At 40.7% G+C, this 22,231-nt stretch overlaps 1 protein-coding gene across 1 annotated transcript in view; it reads left to right on the forward strand.

Moving 5' to 3' along the window:
- LOC128695338 (glutamate receptor ionotropic, kainate 2-like) overlaps positions 1-22,231 on the forward strand; it is a 286,847-nt gene that overhangs the window by 11,213 nt on the left and 253,403 nt on the right. The window contains exons 3-4 of the mRNA XM_070095365.1: positions 12,636-12,820; positions 21,783-21,931. Of these exons, the coding sequence (XP_069951466.1) occupies positions 12,636-12,820; positions 21,783-21,931 (334 nt within the window). The remainder of the gene's footprint in view (positions 1-12,635; positions 12,821-21,782; positions 21,932-22,231) is intronic.

The following is a 22,231-nucleotide window of genomic DNA, read 5'->3' on the forward strand; positions in this document are numbered from 1 at the left end:
ACCTCAAATGATGTAGTTGAAGTTTTGGCGGTAAAGATTGAAAACCAAAACCTTGTCATTGTGGTAGTATACAAGCTTCCCGACGCAACTTCCCAGCAATTAAAGGAGCAGCTCTTGAAAATTGACCACTGTCTGGAAAATCTCCCAACTCCTGCCCCAAACATCTTACTACTGGGAGATTTCAACTTGAGACACCTAAAATAGAGGAGTATAGCAAACAATGTTTTAACAGAGATCACCCCAGGAGGCAGCTCAGATGAAAATTCACACACACACGAACTATTAAATCTCTGCAACAAATTCACCTTAAACCAACAAATAGTAGAGCCTACAAGACTAGAAAATATACTGGACCTCATCTTCACTAACAATGATGATCTGATACGTAATATAACTGTATCAAAGACAATTCACTCAGATCACAACATAATAGAGGTACAGACATGTATGCACAGGACTCCGGACCAGCAAAATTCAATTTTAATAACAAAAACATACAATGGTATCAAGTCAACAATGTCCTAAATGAAACAAGCTGGGAAAATATCCTAAACAACATAGATCCGAACATTTGCCTAGAAAAAATGAACTCTGTGTTCTTGAGATCTGCTCAAGACACATTTCATTAAGAAAAAGAAAGAGAAGATATAAATTTGAAAGAGAGAGACGCTCCCTATACAGATGAAGGAGAAGAGTCACAGAGCTGCTGAGAGGAGCCAATATATCTGAAATACTACGTGATATTGAATATTGAATTTAAGCTGAAGGAATCTTACAGGAGACAAGAATCACAGGAAGAACTAAAAGCCATTATGGAAATTGAAAAAAATACTTCTCTTATACCAAATCTGAGGGAAAAACATGTAGTATTGGGCCCCTGCTTAGGCGGGATGGCACATACACAGATGACAGCCAAGAAATGAGTGAGATATTAAAGTCCCAATACGACTCAGTGTTCAGCGCGCCGCTGTCCAGACTAAGGATCGACATTCCAAATAAATTCTTCACGAACGAAATCCAAAATCTGGTCATCTCAAAAATCTCGGATATTATCCTAACTTCACAAGATTTTGAAAAGGCAATAAATGACATGCCCATGCACTCTGCCCCAGGCTCAGACTCATGGAACTCCGTGTTCATCAAGAATTGCAAGAAGCCCCTATCACGTGCCTTCAGCATTCTATGGAGAGGGAGCATGGACACAGGGGTCATTCTATACACACTAAAAACAACAGACATAGCCCCATTTCACAAAGGTGGCAGTAAAGCAGTTGAAAAGAACTACAGACCGATAACACTAACATCCCACATCATAAAAATCTTTGAGAGGGTTCTAAGAAGCAAGATCGCCAACCACCGAGATATCTGTTAGGGAAATGCTACAAGCTAAGTCAAAGATTAAATAGTGGACTGGAATGGGACTTATGTTGAGAGAAAGCTTTCGCCTACACAACCGTCCCTGTAAGTGATGTCTTGAGAAGCTGTTGTGTGCATCCCCTAAGGCTGAAAATAAAAATATTATGTAAAATGAATTACCCTTAAGGGGTGTTATGTCAGTTTTTTCATAACTGAACACTGACTGGATCCACTGAATCCTATACTCACCTGTGTTGGGCTAAAAAAACCCGTCTATTACCGAGGTTACGGTAAGTTACTAGATCGTATCTTTGGTCCTCAACTGCGCAGTCAATGGAACTGCAATACCTCTTAATATAATTACCTGGGTATATGTATCGGACCCTTATTAACCTGGTTATCGGTATCTTGACTGAAGAATAGTGTCTTTGAGAATGTGCACATCTTCCACAGTCTAGAAACACGCACACTAGTACACTATGTTCCACAAGGTTTCTCTTTCATGGTAATGTTATTAAAGAAGCTGATCACACTTCTTTGTAAGTGTTTTGAAGTGTTATGGAGATTGAGGTACAGCAATGTTGTACAGCAATGTTGTACCTCAGACAATGCGTGAAGTTCAAGTCTTTACTGCACCATTACATATTGCAGTCTGAAGACGCCACAGCACCTACGCCGTCACTTCCCTGGCCCCAACACGTAAAGGAAGAGCTGACCTAGCATATTTCCCCAGCTTTCCAAACTTCCACTATGTAGAAAGCTTGATTCTTGGTGTCTAAGCATAGACAACAATGAACATTTTTAACATGGTAATAAAGTGGGTGCAGGATTTTCCTTAATTGTCCTGCTAAGGTAAGAGATTGATTGTCTCTTAGTAAACTACACTACTTGCAACACTGATCTCTTGCAAAGAGCAGCATGATCCATAACTGGTACATAACTGTTACATCAAGTAATTACAAACATTTGTTTGTAATTACTTGATGTAACAGTAAACAAGATGCTTGCCCCTTCTAAGAGGGCTGGGCCCCGCAGGGCTGTAAAGGGCTGAAAGGGCTGAAGGGGGCTGATAGCCCCTCCTGGAGAAAATTTCTTCGCAATATCCTTCAGTTACACAACCCAGGACATCACAGGTTTAGAGCATGACGCTCCTGCCTATCCCAGCTACTGCACCACTATGACAAGGTCCTGGATGCTGTTGAGGATAAATAAAATACAGATGTAGTATGCACAGACCTTGCAAAAGCTTTCGCCAAGTGTGACCATGGTGTAATAGTGCACAAAATGCGTGATAAAGGGATAACAGGAAAAGTTGGTAGATGGATCTATAACTTCCTGACAAATAGAACACAAAGAGTAATAGTAAACAGAGTAAAGTCCCAGGCAGCCACGGTAAAAAGCTCTGTTCCACAAGGCACAGTACTCGCTCCCATTCTATTCCCCATCCTCATTTCGGACATAGAGATGTAAGCCATACCTCCGTGTCTTCCTTTATGGGTGACACCCGGATTACCATGGCAATGACCTCCTTCGAAGACACTGCAAGACTTCAAGCGGACATCAACCAAATCTTCAAATGGCGACTCGAAATAATATGAAGTTCAACCAGGAGAAATTAAAAATGTATCAGGGTATACGACAAATTCTAACCATACAATAGAGCAAAAAAGAAATGTGAAGGACCTGGGAATGATAATGTCAGAGGATTTCGCCTTCATCTGCTAGTAAAATTACAGGATGGGTAATGAGAACCTTCAAAACTAGGGACGCCAAGCCTATGATGATCCTCTTCAAATCGCTCGTTCTCTCTAGGCTGGAATACTGTTATACACTAACGGCCCCTTCAAGACTGGAGACATTGCAGACCTGGACAGCGTACAGAGAACTTTCGAGGCACACAAGTACGATAAGGCACCTAAATTACTGGGAACGGGTGAAAGTACTTGATCTGTATACCGTGGAATGCAGGAGAGAGAGATAAATGATAATAGTCACTTGGAAGGTCCTAGAGGGAGTGGTATCAAACCTGCACACGAAAATCACTCCATATGAAAGCAAAAGACTCGGCAGGAGGTGCAACATTCCCCTGATGAAAAGCAGGAGCGCCACGAGTACATTGAGAGGCAACAAAATAAGTGTCCGGAGCCCAAGACTGTTCAACTGCCTCCCAGCACACATAAGGGGGATCACCAATAGACCCCTGGTTGTCTTGAAGAAGGCACTGGACAGGCATCTAAAGTCAGTACCTGACCAACCGGGTTATTACAACCCATGAGTCCCAAAGGCCTGTTATCCTGGGTGTAAAGGGAGCAAAATAAACACAGCAGAAAAACTTTTGACTTATATTGTCCTTCAACAATTTAGAACAGAAGTATGTACACTATATACACTATGTACAACAATAGGTACTAGTGCACTCCTCGGTAAGCAAGGCAGAATAGAAGCCACTAGAGAGCAGACCGTGCTTCAACCAGCTCTAGAATGGGAATGACAAGGGCAGACAGGTATGTGGTACCCACAACAACTCTGCGATTGCCAAAGCCATCTTCTCATTGGCTGGACCCTGGGTCCTGATTGAACGATGGGGCCCCATCATCAGCCCTTATCACCTGGTTCGCTGGATGGGGAAGATAGCCTTTCAATGAGGGTTTGTACATGCACCGAATAAAGGTTACGTACTCTTTGCATGCCACACGGGCTGTGGTTCGCACGTCAGTTTACGTGCGTCCAGCAATAGCAGCCTGGTTGAGCAGACCCTGATCCACTATGAGGCCTGGTCTCAGGCCGAGTCGCGGGGGCGTTGACCTCCGAAACCCTCTCCAGGTAATCCAGGTAATCCCTTCAGGATGCGATTGACCGAGTTTCCCATAGGGCCACTTCTCATGGATTTAATTTTTCTAGTACGAAACCCCATTTCATTACCTTCACTAGACGTCCTCTTCTCCCTGATATTCCATTATATTTACAAGGCTCACGTATTCCAGAATGTGATGCGGTCAAGTTTGTTGGCCTTCTCTTCGATCGCTGGGTGACATGGAAACCTCACATTTCCTCTTTGAAGGCAGCTCACCATGGACGTTGAATCTCCTTAAAATTCTCCCGCATCGTTTGTGGGGAGTAGATCGCCGAACTCTCCTTCGTTTGCTTTCCACCCCAGTCTTGTCCAAGCTGGATTATGGCGACCAGCTTCTCTTACAACACTTTCTAAGTTAGATCCCGTTCATCATCATGGTCTACGTTTATGCCTTGGTGCCTTTCTTTCATTCCCTGTTGATCGTCATGATGGTCATTGTCTCCGTTACTTTGTCTGCTCTCATGATCTCCGTGTTCCTTCTACGTATAGGTTAGTTTCAGACGTTAGTAAAAACCCATTATTTGTTTGGCGCCCCTGCTTACTCCAGTCTTTATCTCTTCGTCTTCACTCCGGTCTTCTCTCCAGTTGCCTCCCTTGTATGTTCATTTGGCGTCTGTCTTTTCCCTTTCACCATGGTAGGTTCCGACGGTTCGTGTCTGTTCTCCCTACCGCCGTGCGCCAAAGCTCTCCCGCCTACGACTACTTCTCGTTTTCTTTTTCTCGATCACTTCCGGTCCCATGCTCATGCCGTCACTGTATATACAAATGGTTCTAAATCTTCTGACGGTGTTGAGTTCGCGGCGGTGTTCCCTGACGATGTTGACTGAGGTCATTTGTTACACTTGGCTAGTATTTTTACCGCCGAGTTGTATTCCATCCATATAGCGCTACTCCGTATTACGTACAAGTCTCTTTCAACGTTTGTGATCATTTCAGATTCCCTCAGCGCTTTACAAGCCTTTAAACAATTTGATTCCCCTCAACCATTGGTCCTTCGTATTCAGCTTTGGTTGCGCCATGTGGCTAGCAAAAACAAAGAAGTCGTTTTCTGTTGGGTTCCTGGACACGTTGATGTGTAGGGCAATGAACAGGCGGATGTTGCTGCGTAGTCAGCGGTACGTGATCTTCCGGTTTACTGTAGAGGTATTCCGTTCAGGGATTATTTCACAGTCATCTTTACCCATGGGTATCTCATGGAACGTCACCCTATACCTCTCCGTGAGGTTTGTTAGGTTCCTATTTCGATTCCTCAGTTTTTTGTGGATTGTCCGATTTATCAGCGAGCTTGCAAGATTTACCTCCACCAACGCCGCCGCCCTACCACTCTTACCTTATCTTTCTTCTTGCAGACGGTCCTGCCGTTGATTTGCAATCACTTTTTGACCTTTCGTCTGCAACTGCTTTAATATACGAGCTTTGACACTTAACCCTTAGTATCCCTTCCAGCTCTTTTCTCCCCTTTCCACCTAGCAGCTGTTTATAGCCCCGGCTCTATTTTCTGCCACACGGCGCTGCTTGACCCTTGTCGGTTTAGCACTTTCTTTGCTTATAATAATAACCACTTTATAAAATTATGCTCCATTGTGTACTAATTTTTTTCAGTACATTGTTGTACAATGTTGTGAGGTTATGCAATAAGAGGATAACTTTCTGGAAGGCGTAGTGGTCAAAATACATCTAGTTGCCTACTCTGCTAGTCCTTGATCACTAAAACTCTTGGAATAATAATACGTTATTTTAGTGAATATGTTGCATAGATGCAACATATCCATTACACTAAGGTAGAGGTCCTGGGCCTACATCACTTGGCATTCGACACATATTAGTTATCCTAAAGGGATACCTCCTGTTGACTGACATATTTTTTTCTCTGATTATCGTTTATACCTTGATAAGGCCTTTTCAGATTGTCTTCAGTTTACATCGCTGGGGCTCCTAAACTAGGTAAAGGATGCTGCAACAATTAAGAAGTGCAGATGAACCCTCTTGTCAATTTTTATACACAGCTCCGAATTTTGGTTTCATGTAATAATTTTATTAAGATTTTGGTATTCTTCATGTAAGATTCTTAGGATTGTTAGTGGAGTTTGTAAGTGATAACTTGCCAATTATACTTTAACAATGATGTCGCATAATGTTCAATTTAATATAGGTGCGCCTTCTATGAACAACTTCTATCGATAATGATTTATGCGTTTTGTTTGAATGGAACAGTAAATAGCTTGTGCAAATACAAACTTATCAGGTTTGTAATATAGTTGATAAACTTGGATTTGTTTGATACCAAATATATATTAATGAATAACTGGCTAAACTATTTCAAGCTTCAGTAATTAGTGATTTTACTTAAGTCAAAGTTTATGTCGATTTTGGACAGTGTTAATTTTAATTTACCAATTTTATTTAACAAATTTCTTTTAATATATTTACTCTTCAAAGCCTAAACGCAGGTGAATCCTAATTATAAATGTATGAACTGATCTCGGCTCTGTAGAGGCTAATTAACTAGTTATAATGCAAAGGTTAGAATATTTAAATACTGCCTTTATGCAGTAATTTGTTAATGTCTTGTGCATTTGGCTTCAAATCTTCATCACTAACTTAGAAAAAACTTAATACTATAGCTGAACTTTGGTGCTGCCAGTTTTAAAAGTCTTACTTGAAGGGATCAGTTGTCTTCGTCTGGTACCTCAAGGAGACATGCAAACTCAAGAGATTTATCAAAAAATGTCTTGACAAATTGTTAAGAGGTCAATGTAGAATAAACATTATTAGAGAACAGAAAACTGAGAGTTATCGAAAACTCGCTTTTTATGGCTCTAATAAGTAAAAATAAATAACCAAGTAAGTTCACTTAGTTACAGCTACATATAAGTGCAAATATCATAAATAATAACACATATGTAAATTACCTAGGATCCAAGAGTAAGTCATTTTCCAAGCAACATCAGACGGAAGCCTTTTATCATTGGCTTCAAACTTTAAAGGTTGATGTATCTTATTTACTGAATGATTTGAATTTAAAATTCTACATTGAAAATGCTGGGAAATTGAAAGACTGTATCAAGTGATAATTTGCCAGCGCCTCTTCTGCTCGGGTTCAAACTTACAGCTAAAGTAAACTACGAATGCAACTTCAGAGCGGCTTCAAACTTCGTGGATTTTGTGATATTGATCTGAGACAATTAGAGAAAGTTTCTTCTGTTTGGAAATGAACTTTTATTAAAACTGTTGTTTCTAGCGGAAGGTTCGAATTGTTTTTTACTGACATAGGTGTTAATTTGACATTTTTATTGATGACATTTTTGTCAGTGTTTATGGGTTAACTTAATGACTCTTTTAAATGACAATAAATCTTCGTATTACAAACTTAATTAACCTGTACTAATTCTTCTGCGTGTATTGAGGTAGAGGGAATTGGGTTTATGGGATGCAGGAAGTTGGGTTTATGGGATGCAGGAAGTTGGGTTTATGGGATGCAGGAAGTTGGGTTTATGGGATGCAGGGAGTTGGGTTAATGGGATGCAGGGAGTTGAGTTTATGGGATGCAGGAAGTTGGGTTTATGGGATGAAGGAAGTTGGGTTTATGGGATGCAGGGAGTTGGGTTTATGGGATGCAGGGAGTTGGGTTTATGGGATGCAGGAAGTTGGGTTTATGGGATGCAGGAAGTTGGGTTTATGGGATGCAGGAAGTTGGGTTTATGGGATGCAGGAAGTTGGGTTTATGGGATGCAGGGAGTTGGGTTTATGGGATGCAGGGAGTTGGGTTTATGGGATGCAGGAAGTTGGGTTTATGGGATGCAGGGAGTTGGGTTTATGGGATGCAGGAAGTTGGGTTTATGGGATGCAGGTAGTTGGGTTTATGGGATACAGGAAGTTGGGTTTATGGGATGCAGGAAGTGGGTTTATGGGATGCAGGAAGATGGGTTTATGGGATGCAGGATGCAGGGAGTTGAGTTTATGGGATGCAGGAAGTTGGGTTTATGGGATGCAGGAAGTTGGGTTTATGGGATGCAGGGAGTTGGGTTTATGGGATGCAGGGAGTTGGGTTTATGGGATGCAGGAAGTTGGGTTTATGGGATGCAGGAAGTTGGGTTTATGGGATGCAGGAAGTTGGGTTTATGGGATGCAGGGAGTTGGGTTTATGGGATGCAGGGAGTTGAGTTTATGGGATGCAGGAAGTTGGGTTTATGGGATGCAGGAAGTTGGGTTTATGGGATGCAGGAAGTTGGGTTTATGGGATGCAGGAAGTTGGGTTTATGGGATGCTGAAAGTGGGTTTATGGGATGCAGGAAGTTGGGTTTATGGGATGCAGGAAGTTGGGTTTATGGGATGCAGGAAGTTGGGTTTATGGGATGCAGGGAGTTGGGTTTATGGGATGCAGGAAGATGGGTTTATGGGATGTAGGAAGTTGGGTTTATGGGATGCAGGGAGTTGGGTTTATGGGATGCAGGAAGATGGGTTTATGGGATGCAGGGAGTTGGGTTTATGGGATGCAGAAAGTTGGGTTTATGGGATGCAGGGAGTTGGGTTTATGGGATGCAGGAAGTTGGGTTTATGGGATGCAGGAAGTTGAGTTTATGGGATGCAGGAAGATGGGTTTATAGGATGCAGGAAGTTGGGTTTATGGGATGCAGGAAGTTGGGTTTATGGGATGCAGGAAGATGGGTTTATGGGATGCAGGGAGTTGGGTTTATGGGATGCAGGAAGTTGGGTTTATGGGATGCAGGGAGTTGGGTTTATGGGATGCAGGGAGTTGGGTTTATGAGATGCAGGGAGTTGGGTTTATGGGATGCAGGAAGTTGGGTTTATGGGATGCAGGAAGTTGGGTTTATGGGATGCAGGAAGTTTGGTTTATGGGGTGCAGGAAGTTGGGTTTATGGGATGCAGGAAGTGGGTTTATGGGATGCAGGAAGTTGGGTTTATGGGATGCAGGAAGTTTGGTTTATGGGATGCAGGAAGTTGGGTTTATGGGATGCAGGAAGTTGGGTTTATGGGATGCAGGAAGTTGGGTTTATGGGATGCAGGAAGTTGGGTTTATGGGATGCAGGAAGTTGGGTTTATGGGATGCAGGAAGTTGGGTTTATGGGATGCAGGAAGTTGGGTTTATGGGATGCAGGATGATGGGTTTATGGGATGCAGGATGATGGGTTTATGGGATGCAGGAAGTTGGGTTTATGGGATACAGGAAGTTGGGTTTATGGGATGCAGGAAGTTGGGTTTATGGGATACAGGAAGTTGGGTTTATGGGATGCAGGATGATGGGTTTATGGGATGCAGGAAGTTGGGTTTATGAGATGCAGTGAGACTTGTCCTGGATTACTAGGTGGCACAACTGATCTAGTTTTTAGCCCAGGAAATATACTGTATTTGGGAAGTTGTGTATCATGCAATGCTTCACGAAATATTACTGTGCCGAGGACTGAAGACTTCATCTTGTCATATTGTGTTGCTCTCATCTCTCCTCTTTCCTGCAGCTTAGCTAATTGAATAACTGTCACGGACCCATAAATCCTCGAGGAACAAATTTCCTGTTACAAAATGAACACAACTGTGGAAAAAAATATTACTGAAAGATTTGCTGTATATTACTCATCTAGGCTAGAATGAGCCTAGTATGAGCCTACCATGCAGGCTCATACTAGCGCAGCTTCTCATCTCGTTCCTGATATAGTGTTAAAGGTAAACTAAGTTACCTACCGTCATTATCACCCTTGAAATATGCGGTAAAAAAATTGGACTCTATCCTAACGGGGTTAAATCTGACGTGACAGCTTAACTGGTAAATAAATACATATTGCAAGAAAAATATGTAATCAACTTTTATAATATAGTTGATATCAAGTGTTACCGATAAACCAGGTTCAAGATGTCTAATAGCACAACTAGGAAAAGGATCTGACACAAGAGGACATTACTATGTAGTGCAAATTTACCTTTTTGTTGATGACGAGAGGCATTACAGAAGCTCTGATCATCTCTGCAGGCTAAGATGTAACACCAAGACTCAGTAAACATCAGGATTATTACCCTCTACCAAGGAAAAATTATTATCCTGTGCATATGTTCGCCACCCTGAATGCAAGAACTTTTCAAAGTCCACAAATATATCTTCCCAGTATACTTGGTATAAGCTAGAGCTAAAGTAATTTCAGTTTAGTAAAATCTATGCTGGACGGAACGTCCTTCAATTAAAGAATAACCTGCATATTGGAGAGAGCAGCTTACGACGATGTTTTGGTCAGAGTTCAACTATTTACTAACACAATGAAGGAGCTATTATATACAGGCGAGGGAAACAGGGACGGGACAAAGAGAGGATGACAAAGAAGTATTGGTAGTGGTGATGCTGGTAGCGAAAGAAATAGTGATAGAAAATAGGAAGAGTAGTTTTAGTGGAACAAGAGAAGCAAGAGGAGTGAACGGAAGCAATAGTAGTGGAAGTAGCAAAAGTCGTTGTAATGGAGTGGTAGTCGTTGTAGTAGTAGAGGTGGGAAAAGTCTAAGGACAAAAAAAAGGAGCACTACGGGAGAGCTAAGGGCCCACAAGAGGAAGGACCAAAAAGAAAGAGGAGAAAAACTGTTGGACAAAACACACTTGGGCAGAAGAAAAGAAAAAGAATGAAGAAAAGGAAACAAATAGGAAAGGATAAGAGGTAGGGAGAGGAGAAAAAAAATCGGGTAAAGTAAGGAGTGTTCTGAGGTTTGGAGCATTTAACAATGTGATGAGAAATGAAATGTTGTGCACGCTCAAAAGGACAGAATAAATATTTTGTATATATAGCTCTTTCATATAATTTTATATTGTTGATATTTCCATCAGCAATGAAAATTTCATGATTATATTATTTTTATGCATTATCAGCATATGTATGTAGGTAGGTAGGATGTAAAAACTACATCTCTCGTTGTGCTCGCTGTTGGAGAATTTTGATTGGCTGCCAACACTGCTAATTACCTGCCCACTTGTTTAGCAGTTCATGCCAGACTCAAGCTATTACAAGTAACCTAACACTGTATCTAAAATCCCTGCTTCCCTTTTCTTGCTGCTACTTATGGAAGAAACATATCTACTGTCAGCTCGTGTTATGTAGACTGCTTTTGGTAATGTCTACTTTGGTGAGCCGGGACTTGCTGCTCATAATTCTATGCAACTCTGTTCAAGGAGCATTATTTAGATGTAGTGATATTTTACGTTTCCAGAGGTTTTGTGTCGTGAGACACTATATCTCTGATCCCAAGTTAAACTCTCGACCTATATTCTGGCATCTATGCAACATTGTAGTCAGGGGTTTGGAATTACTGAATTAAGTTTCGGTAAAATGGGAGTTTTACGCTTTCTGGTACGATTTGTCGATGGCCCCCAAGCTAGGGTCAGTTTTATCTCCTTGTTCCATGCCTGATGCTGTGCTGTTCTCAGCTGTTTTGAGCATTATTGCTGAATAGCGAATGGGTCATAATGTTCAAGCAATCCGTTTGATTGCCTTGATAGCGTTGGGATCATGAAAAAAAGACGAACTTCATGGGGAAACATAATTTTGGGGTTTTTTGAACTAGTTCACATCTTGCCTCCTGGACAGAAGTTACAGATCTCTGATCAGTTCACAGGAGAGAATGACTATTTCGCCTACTGGCTAGAAGGAATATCATTCATCTCATGTATCTTATTATTATTTTATTAAAGATTAGCCGGTATTCTCCCGGCCCGGGCCTTTTCCAAGTGGTGGCCCGGCCTTGGCTCCCTCTTTAGGGAGTGTCTGAGACCTAAGTCTCCCATGGGAGGAGGCATAAGTACCTTCTCATCTTTGGGACCAACTGTCTCCAGGCCTAGCCACAAGCTAGGCCTCTCTGGTCTGCCATCCCCGCCCCAAGGGGGCAAATGGGAATGACAGTCTTATGAGCTAAAGGCTCGGGCTCAGGCACCTACCCTACACTAGAAGGGTTAGGCATGGTGTCGATCATCACATGTATCGTTGTAGTAATCTAGAAAGCTTCAGAGTTTGCTTATAGATGTTCACCATCCAGAGTACCTTTTGAAGGCAAAACGTGTACCAAACTTCTTAGGTAAAGTTTATTATAACCTTACAGGAAAAAACTACAGGTTTTCTAATGTTAATTATTTACGTGTTTTGTAAAGTTGCGAACAAAGTGTTATAACATAAAGTTCTTTTAGTAAAATATTCATCGTTTTTACGTATATAAAAACATATTAATGTAACTAAGCTACAAGTTTCTTCAAGAATATATAGAAATGTCTTTTGCATTTAGAGTTATTTAGTGTTTCCACACTTCAGTCAGCAGCCACACACTAGCCATTAACCAATATATATTCAACTAAAAGCTACAATCACTAACTACCCTTACATCTAATTCTGTTATGAACAAACGTGATGCATTGTAACTGCTCTCTACTGTCTTTCCGACAGTGTGTTCACTGCTCAATACTGGAGTTGCAGCTATCTTTGGACCTCAGTCCGGCCAAACTTCTGACCACGTTCAGTCCATCTGTGACGCGCTGGAGATACCTCACATAGAAAACCGATGGGACTTCAGGCTTTCCCGAGACGCTTATTCCGTCAATCTATATCCCCATCCATCAACTTTAGCAAAGGTAAAGTCTTCTCAGAGCTATATTTTTTCCTGATAGGTTAACATGAATTAACTTAATTATTTTATTGGAAATGTCCAATAGTAATTTATAAGTTGAGACAGATGCCTAACATTAAAAGTATTTTCTTTACATGGTTTCAGTGACCAATATTGTTATTAGTTGAGCATTCTGATCCCCAGGATAAAAATATGGGAATAAATTATAATACTCTATATGATAAATGTAGCATATTGTCCTGTAGAGGGTGAGTTTTTGAGCGTCTAAATACCTGGAGTATACCTGGGGAGGGTTCCGGGGGTAAACGCCCCCGCGACCCGGTCTGTAATCAGGTCTCATGATGGATCAGGCCTTGATCAACCAGGCTGTTATCGTTGGGCCGCACGTAACCCGACGTACGAACCACAGCCCGGCTGGTCAGGTACTATTTTAAGTGCCCGTCCAGTGCCTTCTTGAAGACAGCCAAGGGTCTATTGGTAATCCCCCTTATGTATGCTGGGAGGCAGTTGAACAGTCTTGGGCCTCTGACACTTAATGTGTTGTCTCTTAACGTGCTAGTGACACCCCTGCTTTTCATTGAGGGGATGTTGCATCGTCTGCCGAGTCTTCTGCTTTCGTAGTGAGTGATTTTCGTGTGCAAGTTTGGTACTAATCTTTCTAGGATATTCCAAGAGTATATAATAATGTATCTCTCCCGCCTACGTTCTAGGGAGTACAGGTTGAGGAACTTCAAGCGTTTCCAGTAATTAAGGTGGTTCATCGCACTTATGTGTGCCGTGAAGGTTCTCTGTACATTTTCTAAGTCAGCAATTTCACCTGCCTTGAAAGGTGCTTGCTGTTAGTGTGCAGCAATATTCCAGCCTAGATAGAACAAGTGACCTGAAGAGTATCATCATGGGCTTGACATCCCTGGTTTTGAAGGTTCTCATTATCCATCCTGTCATTTTTCTAGCAGCTGCGATTGATACAATGTTATGATCTTTGACGGTGAGATCTTCTGACAAGATCTCTCCCAGGTCTTTTACATTAGTTTGTCGCTCTATTGTGTGCTTGGAATCTGTTTTATACTCCGATGTAGTTTTAATTTCCTCACGTTTTCCATATTGGAGTAATTGAAATTTCTCATCATTGAATTTCGTAGTGGTTTCTGCAGCCCATTTAAAGATTTGGTTGATGTCCGCCTGGAGTCTTGCGGTGTCGCCAGGGGAGGACACTGTCATGCAAATTCGGGTGTCACCCTTAGGAAGACACGGCGCTGTGGCTTATATCCCTGTTTATGTCAGATTTGAGGATGAGTAACAAAATGGGAGCGAGTACTGTGCCTTGTGGAACAGAGCTTTTCATCGTAGCCGCCTCAGACTTTACTCTTTACACTATTATTTGTGTTCTGTTTGTTAGAAATTATAGATCCATCTACCAACTTTTCCTGTTATTCCTTTATCGTGCATTTTGTGCGCTATTACACCATGGTCACACTTGTCAAAGGCTTTTTGCAAAGTCAGTCTATATTACATCTGTCCTCTAGAGCATCCAGGACCTTGTCATAGTGACCCAGTAGTTGGGACAGACAGGAGCGACCTGCTCTAAACCCATGCTTCCTGGGATTGTGTAACTGATGGGTATCTAGATGGGTGGTGATCTTGCTTCTTAGAACCCTTTCAAAGATTTTTATGATATGGAACGTTAGCGATATCAGCCTGTGGTTCTTTGCTATTGCTTTCCTGCCCCCTTAATGGAGTGGGTCTATATGGGATGGCCCCTATGGCCATGCTCTCTCTCCATAAGATGTTGAAAGCACATAATGGGGGCTTCTTGCAGTTCTTGATGAACACGGAGTTCCACGAGTCTGGCCCTGGGGCAGAGTGCATCGGCATGTCATTTATCGCCTTTTCGAAGTCATTTGGCGTCAGGATAATATCAGATAGGTGTGTGTCTATCAAATTCTGTCTCTTACTAGAAATTTATTTAGGTCTTCGACTCTCAGTCTGGTTAGCGGCTCGCTAAAAACCGAGTCATATTGCGACTTAAGAAGCTTACTCATTTCCTTGCTGTCATCTGTGCAGGCTCTGGTGGCCTGGTGGGCTGGTGGCCTGGTGGCTATAGGTCTCGCTATAGCCACCAGGATAGGGTCTGGGTTTGATTCCCAGCCAGAGTAGAAACATTGGGCATGTTTCTTTACACCTGTTGTCTATGTTTACCCATCAGTAACTTGGGTACCTGGGTGTTAGTCGGATGGTGTGGGTCGCATCCTGGGACACTGACCTAATTTGCCCAAAATGCTCAGCATAACTAGGGGCTTTCTATATAGTAGTATGTCACTGATGTCAGCTAGGACTGTATACCTAGTACATGTACTTGAATAAAGATATTATTGTAAGTAGGAGCCCAATACTGGATGTTCTAGACTGATTTGGCATAAGAAAAGAAATACTTTGGGTTTCTTTCAATTTCGTTTATGGCTTTTAGTTCTTCTCGAGTTTCTTGACTACTATAAGATTCCTTTAGCTTCAGTTCCATGTTTGATATTTCTCTGACCAGTGTCTGTCTATGTATTGTAGATATATTGGTCTCTTTTAGTCGCTGTGTTATTCTTTGCCTTCGCCTATATAGGGAGCGACTTTCTCTTTCTCTGCCTTGAGCATACCTCGAGCGTTACAGAGTTAATTTGTTCTAGACATAAGTTGGGATCCGTGTTTCTTCCCAGTTAGAACTTGGTTTACTTGGTCCCACCTTATGTTTTTGCTATTGAAGTAGAATTTGGTGAAGGCTCCCTCGTGACTGATCACATTTCGTCGGTCACTTTATGGATGTCTGCTGTTAAATTAATCACCTCAACGACATACCAGATAACACTACACGTTCATGGTCACCCGAAGAATTAGTTCGCCAAGCAAAACAATGTATTTTATATATGTATCTACTTACCTAGGTTTAGTAAATGAGCTTATTTTAAACTGCATTAATTATGGTAAACTTAGTTTTTGTTGTATAGTGAAAAAAATTAGCTGAAGAAAAAAATTCATTACAGATTGTGTTTGCTTGTCAGAAAGAGTCAGAGAGCATCACTTGTGCTCTGGCTATCCCAGTCTTCAGTGATGAGCCAGCAAAATAATTTGTTTTTTTCTTTATGGTCCAATTTCAATGAAAGTTTTATAGTGATTTAAGCTTACACACTGTGTTTATGGTGACTTTTTGCCTTAAAAGATAAAAAAATATATAGTGCCCTATTCTGTGGGGCATAAAACTCTCCCTTATCTACAAAATTGCTAAGATGTACAATGATCTAGTTGACATCAGATGAAAGATAAGGGGCAGATAATCTTGGTACCAACGTTGCTTGAGCGAAAATGTTAATAGATTGTAAAATAAAAATGTGGTAGTTTATTATTTTAAGGATTTCTGGGGGAGAAAAAAAAAACGGCAAAAAATATCTCAAATCCCCAATGGGGGCTAGTAGCACCATCATTACTCAATAAAGTGTACAAACCTCATGACACTCCTATAAATATATTTTGCTAAAAATGGAAAATAACATCAATAACTTATTCCTGAGTTACATAGTATTATGTTTTCTGTAAAACTCTATGGTGATGGCGCGCCACATTTCAGTATGCTGCACACCTCGACACATGTTGACAGCCCACAGGCGACGGAGCTGCTATCGCTCCCTAAATTTGAATGAAATCCTCAGAGAAGTTGCAGTGTGGTGTATTTTGAATGAAACAATCATAAAAATCATAATTTTTGGAGTAAAAAAAAAAACATGAATTGCCATCATGTATTTTGATGACAGCAAGAACAAAAAAAAATACATAAAAAATAAGCTAATTACATCAACATGTTGCCAGAATTAAGCACTATTTTTAAGTAAGGAAATATTTTTTCCATAATTTTTCAATTTTCCTTTTTTTATCACTCAAAAACGACTCGCCTATCTCAGCCTGTACAAAAGAGTGAAAAAATAAATGATGAATAACTTGAATGATAATAATTATGATATTTTTTCAGAGTTTTAATTATAAATAAAATAAAAATTGGCCTCTGTAGTTCCAGTAGGATGTTGGGACAGGGGTATCTTATGCCCAGGATGGTCTTCTGATGATGTTTTAGAAAAAATGGTGTTGGTTATCCTGGGTGGTGGTGTTCGTCTGATGTTCTGGAATTCCTGTCACTGCTTGGTCATAGTACCACAATTCAGATTTCAGTGGTGAGGAGTCGTAATGTCCCAATATGTCCTGGAGTGATGGAGAGAATGATGAAAGTTTTTCTTTTTCGGGCCACCCTACCTTGGTGGGAGATGGCCGATGTGTTAATACAAAAAAATTAATAAGCGAGAAGGGGTGGTAATACTTAAAAGTAGCTTTCAAGTGTAAATGCAGGACTTACGAGACTAGTCTGATGCCGACGAGGCCCGTACGACATAGAAACTTTCCTCTACAGACACCAAGAGATACTCTCTGCAACACCAAGAGGGAATCGTTGTTCCCTGCTGCCCTCCAAACACAGACTAGCAAATATTAAAAAGCATACAACCCATCACTTTTGAAATTGACATTGCTCTGTCCAAATATTTATTTAAGATCTTAGGGACATATTACTTATCACACCTGAAATAATCAGACGATTTCCTCACACGTCTGAACAATACCACGAAGAACTAGATACTTTTTAGCCTGGCCTGGATGTCACCTCTTCTTTTAATCCTATTCCCAATGACCAGGTTCTTTAGTGGCCTTGTTAAATTTTGCGTAATTTTCAACCTGTTGTACAAACAAAAGTTTGTTAAGTCTTTGGTTCTCTTGATGAGTTGCTGGACATTCTTTACCGTCTAAAGAGAGAGACTGGTTCTCCAGTGTCATTTTCCACAATATTATGGAGTAAAGGTACATCCAGACGTTTCAACCTTCATAATCTCAGGGAACAACTCGATCAAGTGTTTACTTTGGAAGAGGAACAGAATGAATCTATACCTTTTCTTGACGTCTTCCTTATAAGCGATCATGACACCGTCAAGTACAAAGCCTTCAAGATACCAATAAAGTCGGTCTAATCCATTACTTCTCTCCTCATGACTTCTGGAAAAAAGAGGAGTGATAATAGGTTCTGTGTACTCACCCTCATATTGTGTAGCTGTGAACATCTGCTGGAAGAATAAGAATACATACAAGAACCTTCTCTGTTTTACAGTTTTTTAAAAACATCATCAACTGCAAGAATAAAGTCCTTAAAATATTTTCAAATTCCAGGGTGAATACACGTATCAGGTTGTAGGTGAATACACGTATCAGTTGTATGAGAATACACGTATCAGTTGTATGAGAATACACGTATCAGGTTGTATGAGAATACACGTATCAGGTTGTATGAGAATACACGTATCAGGTTGTATGAGAATACACGTATCAGGTTGTATGAGAATACACGTATCAGTTGTATGAGAATACACGTATCAGGTTGTATGAGAATACACGTATCAGTTGTATGAGAATACACGTATCAGGTTGGATGAGACACAGATCGCGCTTGTATCCCACATTAATACACTTAATAACAATAATACTAATAATAATTATATCTTTATTTCCACAAGTACATTTAGAAGGTATACAGACCATAGCTGACATCAGTGACATACTACTATATAGAAAACCACTTGTTATGCTGAGCATTTCGGGCATATTGGGTCATTTTTGTCCCAGCATGCGACCCACACCAGTGGACTAACACCCAGGTACCCATTTTACTAATGGGTGAACATAGACAACCGATGTAAGGAAACACGCCCAATGTATCCACCCCCGTCGGGAATCGAACCCGGATACTCACCGTGTGAAGCGAGAGCTGCCACTAGGCCGCGAGCCACTGTGTCCCTAATACCATCACACAGAACAATTTATCGCTAAAACTATTCCAAAGGAACAAGAAAAACACAAATTACCGGGACGAGACATCGAAATGAAAGCCATATCAAACGTTACCTGACATCCGTTACCAGGACATTACCTGACAGGTCACCCACCATTTAGGACAATCAACCTCGCGGGACACCTGACTCCATTTCTCATTATATATGTCACAAATTTTGATATTGTCTCAACATGATGTAACCTCATAGAGATGAAACCACTTAGTAATTAATGAAGATCTTTTTTACTGTATGTGTATTTTTAACTATACTCCCCTATCATGCCTATTCCTAAAGCTATGTACAGATTTTAGCTCCACTTTGCTATCTAGACCGTTTAACTACCTGACCACTCCAAGAATAAGGAAGCATTTCATAACGCCACAGTGACTCATCTGTTCTGTTAATTCCACCTATCCTTCCTGTCAATTCCTCTCAGTATTTTGCAAGTCGTAATTATATCAACTCAGGTCCTTCTGTCCTCTTGTGTTGTCAGATTTAGCTCATTTAGTCTCTCAGCTGAGGGACTAGGTTCGTTGCAGACATTAACACTTTCTTCCAGCTTTAATGTTTAACCAGATGTGGGGTTCTATACCTGTGCTACAGGTATGGAACACGGCGTATATCAGGCCTGATATATACCGTGTATAAGGTCGTGAATGACTCCTTAGGTGAGATGCTCAAAACTGTGCTCACCTCGAGGGTTTTGTTTCCTGAGTCTCAGTACTGTTTCCAGATGTCTTTTCCCTTCTATTTCAAAACTTTGCATTTAATGGAGTAAAAGTCTATTTGAAGTCTTTCCTGGTCTACTCCTCTCTATTTTTTTTCCTTTGTTTCACATTATCTGCCAACATGAACACCTCTGATTGAATTTCCTCTGTCCTTCCGTTCACATACTCGAGCAGTACCGGTCCAAGTATAACTCCACTCGTCACACTCGCTTTTTTGACATCTTCCTGAGAGTAAGTTGCCGTTTCCTTCTAATTAAGTATTCCCTGATTCACCGTAGTGCTCCTCACGTAATTCCTGTTTACTCCTCTAGTTTTTTGGATAAGTTTCTTGTGGGGTACTGTTTCGAATTCCTACTTGCATAACAAAAATATGCGGTCCACATATCCCTGTCTCCTCTGCCAAACTTTCAGTATATTATAGCGCTCGAGCACATTTGCGACACCGGATTTACCATGTACGAAACAGTGCTGGTTGTTTATGAATCACCTCGTTTCCAGTAGTTCCACTACTCTTAATAATCATCTCCATAACCTTACATACTATACATGTTAGTAACTCTGACCTGTAATTCAGTTCCATCTGTCTGTCCCCATTTTTAAATATTTATTCTACATTCGCTGTTTCTTAGACAATATAATTAATTTACCAGGGATTTGCTCTGAGACAGTAAATAATTGATAAGTCTGAGATATACTGGCAATGGTGACTCGAGTACTTGATGAGTTTGTGTATTGAAAGTGATGAGCTGAGCAGTAGACAGAGTATTTCGCTCATTATTGACGTTCTCATCATGAGAATCCCGAACGTGATGAAACCGATGAGGAACAGAGTACACATGACTGTAAAACAACTAATAGTTCTCTAAACTGAACAGATCTTGATTAGACATTTCACGACGACATAAAATAGTATCTTTGAGAGAATACTATGATATTCTGCCGTAGCAGTTGATACCAAAGACGACTGGACCTCAGCCTTCATTGCTGAAAGCCTTCGAAATATTGCCTTTTTAAGTCTGTATCGATTAATGGGAAGTGTTTTATAAAACTGCGTCTTCAGAGTTAATTATCGACCAGTAACGAGATTACCTTCAGTCACACTAAGAAATTCTTCAAGTTGTTTTTCCCTGATATTTCGATGTCTTCCCGATGGCACGATACCAGTTGAACCTGCGATGGCAGCTGACGAAGCAGCAAGTATGGTACTGTAATTAATTTGCCACATCTTTATCTCATGATTGCTACGTTAACAGTCTCACGCAGGAGTCCTTATTTCGAAGCTCCTCCATAAGATCAAATTTCAGGAATGAATGTAGAATAACAGAAAGGCGACAGGACTAGGTCATATTCTTCTTGCCCAGCTACTTACGCTCATGCATGGAACAGTAAAATATGCCTGAGTCTTGTGTGTTTTTTGCTTGACCTCTGTTCCCTCTTGATAAAGATCACGCCAACAACTTTTCTTTTCTCGTTAACAAATAAATCATCACTATCTCTTGAAAGTAAATATACATCAGCTGAGATGTAGGCCACCTGGAACAAAATACATATTGATAATATTTCTGTTTATATGATGAACACTGTAGCCACTTTGGCATCATAGGCCCTAACTAAAATTAGATAATTAAGACATTATTCTTTAATGGAGGGACCTGAAAATGCTGTACGATTCACTATTAGTTTCCTGCAGGTCATGCATCCTTCAATGCACTACTGGAACATGACCTGCATGATGTTGGTAACAATTGCCAGCGAGGTGCTACCTAGAGTCTGCCTGGAGTATACCTGGACGTGTACCTGGAGGTCATCCTGAGGGTCAGCGCTCCCGCGGCCCAGTCCTTGACCAGATTCTCTGGAGCAAGTCGGCATTTGTTTGTGACATCTTTTTTAGCTTAGGCCTTGTAGGTTTCCGCTTCAGGATGGAATATTTGACATCTTGAAGAATGAAGAGTTTCGAACTTTGCCAATGGTTTGAACAGTTAAAATAACAATGAGATCAAGTTCTTCAGAAAGTTCACAATATTTTCACGTTAAGTCTCCTTAATTAGTGTCACCCAGCATAAGTCAGGGATGAAAATGAGGTCATTATCTCTGTAATTTGCTGTTTCATGACGATATAATTTTACTGTTACCAAAAGATATAAAATTACATTAGCCATTTTACCCTCTTCTGAAATAAATCTCAATGACCCAAAAGAATTATTGTGGAAGGGAAGCTAAACTTTATCCCTATTGGTAACTCCCTCTTTTTCTCTGACACAGAATTTCAAGCTTTGCAAATAAGAATAAATTAGTGCGAGTCAGAGTCCTTATTCAATCTCCATTACAGGCGTACATGGACGTGCTTAAGACGCTGGGTTGGCATAAGTTTACCATCATATACGAAAACAATAATGGCCTCGTGCGGGTCCAAGAACTACTCAAAAACCACTTGTGGCAGGTGAACCTCAAGCAACTTCCCTACGATAATGACTACAGGTAAACTACCACTAGCAACACCAGTCATATGTTCAATAGTTGCTTGATTTGTTGTAGAATTAGTTAATAAATGTTGTTGTAAGGTTGACTTTATAACTAACTACAATAATAATAATTAAAAGGTAATAGTGAAAACTGCTTAGTGAAATTTGCTTATTATTTTGCACTTCAAAAAACTTATAACCGAAGTACAACGCGAGATAAGTAATTATTTCCCATACAAATTGTTATTTTGGGAGATATAACGAAAGAGAGAACATTTAGGTAGCGCAGCACAGAGAAGCTTGTTCCACACCTGAC

Source organism: Cherax quadricarinatus, chromosome 50 (genome assembly GCF_038502225.1).
Source record: "Cherax quadricarinatus isolate ZL_2023a chromosome 50, ASM3850222v1, whole genome shotgun sequence".
Classification (NCBI taxonomy): Eukaryota; Metazoa; Arthropoda; class Malacostraca; order Decapoda; family Parastacidae; genus Cherax; species Cherax quadricarinatus.